General features: G+C 48.6%; 1 protein-coding gene across 1 annotated transcript; it reads right to left on the minus strand.

Moving 5' to 3' along the window:
- Positions 1-945: 945 nt before the first annotated feature.
- LOC308302945 (ubiquitin-like modifier-activating enzyme 1) lies at positions 946-4,032 on the minus strand (the record flags this gene model as incomplete). The annotated part of the gene is made up of 1 exon (XM_080747264.1): positions 946-4,032. One exon carries the CDS (start codon positions 4,030-4,032, stop codon positions 946-948), a length of 3,087 nt encoding a protein of 1,028 aa, XP_080603390.1.
- Between the last annotated feature and the right edge of the window lie 59 nt (positions 4,033-4,091).

Below are 4,091 nucleotides of genomic sequence, written 5' to 3' on the forward strand. Positions count from 1 at the left end.
TAACATCTATGAATGGCAGAAACAATGTCCATGGGGATATGATTAACTCCCAGACAAAACAAGCTCGGCTGGGGAAGAGATAGTGTGGACGTCACGCCACCAGAGGGTGGTGAGAGATACCGTTCCTGCCATTAAATAAAATGAGCAGAGGCTACGCCAGTAGTAATTCCACCAGCAGTCGTATTGTCTGCCTACCGCAAAAAGAAGGTTGCTGATTAATTAAGTTGAGCCAAAAATACAATGTTTTGCATTTTTACAAGCTATAAGAACATTATATTAAATTATAATATAATGAATGACAAATATTATTTCTCCTTTCGAGAAAGATTTTCAAGCCAATTCTCCTTCAAATTAAACACATTAGGGACAGGGTCATCAATGTTTTTTAGGCCAAAGAAAGACCCTTGATGCGCACTTTTTTTTATTAGATTTTATCAAATAAAATACCAATAAAAGTTTAATTCCATGCAACTTCATGACGCTTTCAAAGCTAGCTCACCATATTTAGCTCATAGATTTTTGGGGGGCTTTTTCTGGCCTTTATTTATAGGTTACAGTAGAGACAGACAGGAAACATGGATAGAGAGAGATGGGGAAAGACATGCAGCAAAGATCGTCGGGAGCGGGAGTCGAACTCACGATGTACACTTCAGCCTAGGTACTTGGACCGCTGGACCACAGCCCAGGCCAGGATTCTTTTTTAAGTGACTATAGTTTCCTATAGTGATGCTGCAGCATTACTTCATATTTTCACTTGACAGCAGTATCAGTGTATTTTTTTTTTTTTTTTTATTTACACATTATCTTCGCTAAAATATTCATGTTAACATTCGGAGGAAGAAAGAAAGAAAGTTCCTATGAGGATCCCATAAATTATTTAAAAAACAAGAAAAAAGACAGGGTCTAATAAGGGCTTCTCCCATGTGTGCAGATTCCAGTTGCAGCTCAGTGGAGCGTGTATCTGACGTAGGGCACGTCCACGTCTTCATCTGAGAGGTCGTTGCAGCACAGCTCAAACACCAGGGCCTTCGTGTGCTCACCCAACTGCTTATTGGACACCCTAGCCACAATCTCAGTCATGGGCAGGTCCAGTCTCTCTTGGAGTTTGGCATTAGCCATGAAGAAGGAGTAGAGCAAGGACAATCCCTGAGAAAGCATGGTGATCTCCAACTTGTGCTCATTTTTGAAATAGTCAAGGAACTGTTTGAGTGTCATCTCTTCACCGCTGGGCTGTATTCCCTTGACCTCAAATCGATCCCACAATGTCCAGTCAATCTCATAGTACTTATGGCTGGAAGCAGTGATGGGCTCGGAGAAGGCGAAAAAAGGGAGTGCAAGGTTCATGAAGCCATTCTTGTAGGACTCCAGCTTCTTGTGTCCCTGCACAAGTTTAATGAGCTCCAGACACACCAGGCCTACCACCGAGGCGGTGGTGGTGGCGATGGCAGGGATGATCTTGCCAGCAATCAGTTTGCTCTTGTGTCTGTCAGCAGGGGGAATTTCGTAGTTCTCTGCTCTCAGGTTGGATGCCGCCACAATAAAGTCCATGTGGAAGTTGGTGTCATCATCCTTTTCAAAGTCAATGGGGTTGAGTCTGAATTGGGAGCAAGAGTCTGGGGTTGGGAGAAGAGTCAGAAGCTCCTCCAGTCGGGTGTCGTCAACAGAGTCATTAGAGCTATGCAGCACGGAAACATCGGCGGGCATGCTGACCGAGTCCTGAAGGATCTTGGCAACTGCTGCACGGTCAGTGCTGCCAGGTAGACCATATGCCTGGGCGAATAGGTTGGCTGCTGCCATTATAAAGTCCATATGCAGGTCATTGTTAGTGCTGAAGTCTAGGGGATGGGGACATCTCTTTGGGCCAGACCAGAAGGGTAGACCAGAGCTGGAGAGCTGATCTGGGGGATGGTTCTGTAGTAGCTGGCGGATGTTGGTGCTGTATAGGCACTGCCAGTGATTGCGTGCCCAGGCTACACAGCTGGCCCAGCTTTTGGGGCAGTCTGTGACCAGGCTCTTATACACACCTTCCAGCATCATCAAAGGCTGAGCTCCAGGTAGTTTAAGAGTGGACTCCATGAACTTGGGATCTGTTAAGTATTGAAAGGCATTTTCTGGTTGCTGCTTGAACAGTCCCCCAAACTCATCACAGGCCCACTGTAGTGTGTGTTCAATAGAATTGGGGAAACTCTTGAGGGTGCATTGGGGGATGGTGTTCTCTGGAGGGTCTTGGCTGGAGCTGTAGGATTCTGTGAGGAAGGGGATGACCACCTGAACATTGCCCTTTGTGCCCAGAGTGCCAGACTCCAGCAGGGGCTTGCGGTAGCGCACACATCGGAGGTCCATATATCTACGTGCGTCGAGGTTGTCCAACGCGTTTGCCACGCCATCAAGGCTCTCAAAGAAGTCATCATTGTATATACTCTCCGTGTCAAGGCCCACCCTGTTCTGGTGACCTGTGATTTTCATGGACGGGTTTATCTGCTTTACTGCTACTGCCGCTATCTCACTCTTCATTTTTGTAACATCCCAGGGTCTGAAGAGGAACTGTCTGTTGAGGTTGGATTTCTCTATAGTGTCCATGTCTGTCACAATGACTTCACCATCCCCACTGGCCAGTCCCATCATGGCAAAGTTCTTCATCAGCTCGCAGCCAATGGCACCAGCCCCAACCAGGAAATAGCGCTGTTTGGCAAGTGCATCCTGCAGCTTGGTGCCAAACACTGCAATCTGGCCATCATATCGACAGTTCCTGGGAGCGCAATCCTCCTCTGGGAGCACACAATATTCTTCTTCAGGCAGGCACTCCAAGGCATCAAAGTACAGCCACTGCATAATTGGCATAAACTTTCCTGTGCACGCCTTCATCACTTCCTGTGCAGCCAGTCCACCAATGAAGGCGTTGACAGGTGCCAGGTCGCCGGCAGAGACAAAGGCCATTTTCCTGATGAGAGCTTCATCCAGCTGCTCCATTTTAGCTGACCCCATCTGGGCAGAGTTCACGTTCTTGGCCAATGTCACTAGCTCAACACCGTCAGCCTGGTTCCAGGGTTTAGGAAGGCGACCGTTCTTCTTCTGGAAGGTGTGGAGAGCCTGGAAGGCCACGTGCAGCTGTCCTGGACGATCAAACTTAGCAAAGTCTGTCATTATGAACTCTGGCTCAAACATGGACGACGAGAAGGACTTGAAAGCAAATGTTTTGGGCATCTTGACCTGTGAGACAATTCCCCCTCTCACGTAATCCGAAAAGCCAGTTGTGTCGCAGATACTGAAAGTGTAAGGACCCAGGACCTTGATTTCAACAGGCTGACAGCTGTTAAGCTCCATCATACCCTGAACCTCGGTGAAGGTGACGTAGTCCCCACTCTCAAACCCATGACGGATTTCATCCAGACATGTCACAACACCAGCAGTATCTTTAGTGATCATGGCGATCATGGCGCTCAAAGGCTGCTCTCCGTTGGTGTCATACACCACCATCTCCTCACCAAAGTCGCAGAACAACTGGCCAAACAGACCCCGTGTGTCTGCGATGACCAGCTTGATTCCTCTGCCGTGGCAGAGTTCACCCACATGCTGCTGCTCCACCAGAGGGGAGTTAGTCAACACTACCACCTGGAATTGAGTCAGGTAGTCCTCTGTGAGTGCTCCGGTGTAGGCTGCCACGGGGACATAGCTGTTGAGCTCAGCCAGACGAGGCTGACTCTCCTCTGCCCTGTTTCTACCCAGGTCCTCTTCCCGCAGGTAGAACTGCGAGGAGAGGTCTCTCCACTCTGCAACACCCTGGTCGTGCACAGTGACAGATTTGACCCCTCCCAGGATGACATTCTTGGCGATCTCCACTCCAAGCCCTCTCATGCCAGAGATGAGGACAGTGGAGTTCTGCATGCGCTTCATAGCATCATGGCCCAGCACGTAAAGTTGTCTGGAGTACAGGCCTTCATCGATCTCAACCTCACATTCCATGGCCGCTGGCCCTGTTCCTGACACATGACGTTTCTTGGACAGTGGTGAGCTAGACATCTCATACGTCATTACTCTGCCTGATCTGTAGTACCAAAAGAACAAACACACCTTGTTGTCAGGACACAAAA

This window comes from Nannobrachium achirus (assembly GCF_963921795.1).
Source record: "Nannobrachium achirus genome assembly, chromosome: 18".
Taxonomy (NCBI): domain Eukaryota; kingdom Metazoa; phylum Chordata; class Actinopteri; order Myctophiformes; family Myctophidae; genus Nannobrachium; species Nannobrachium achirus.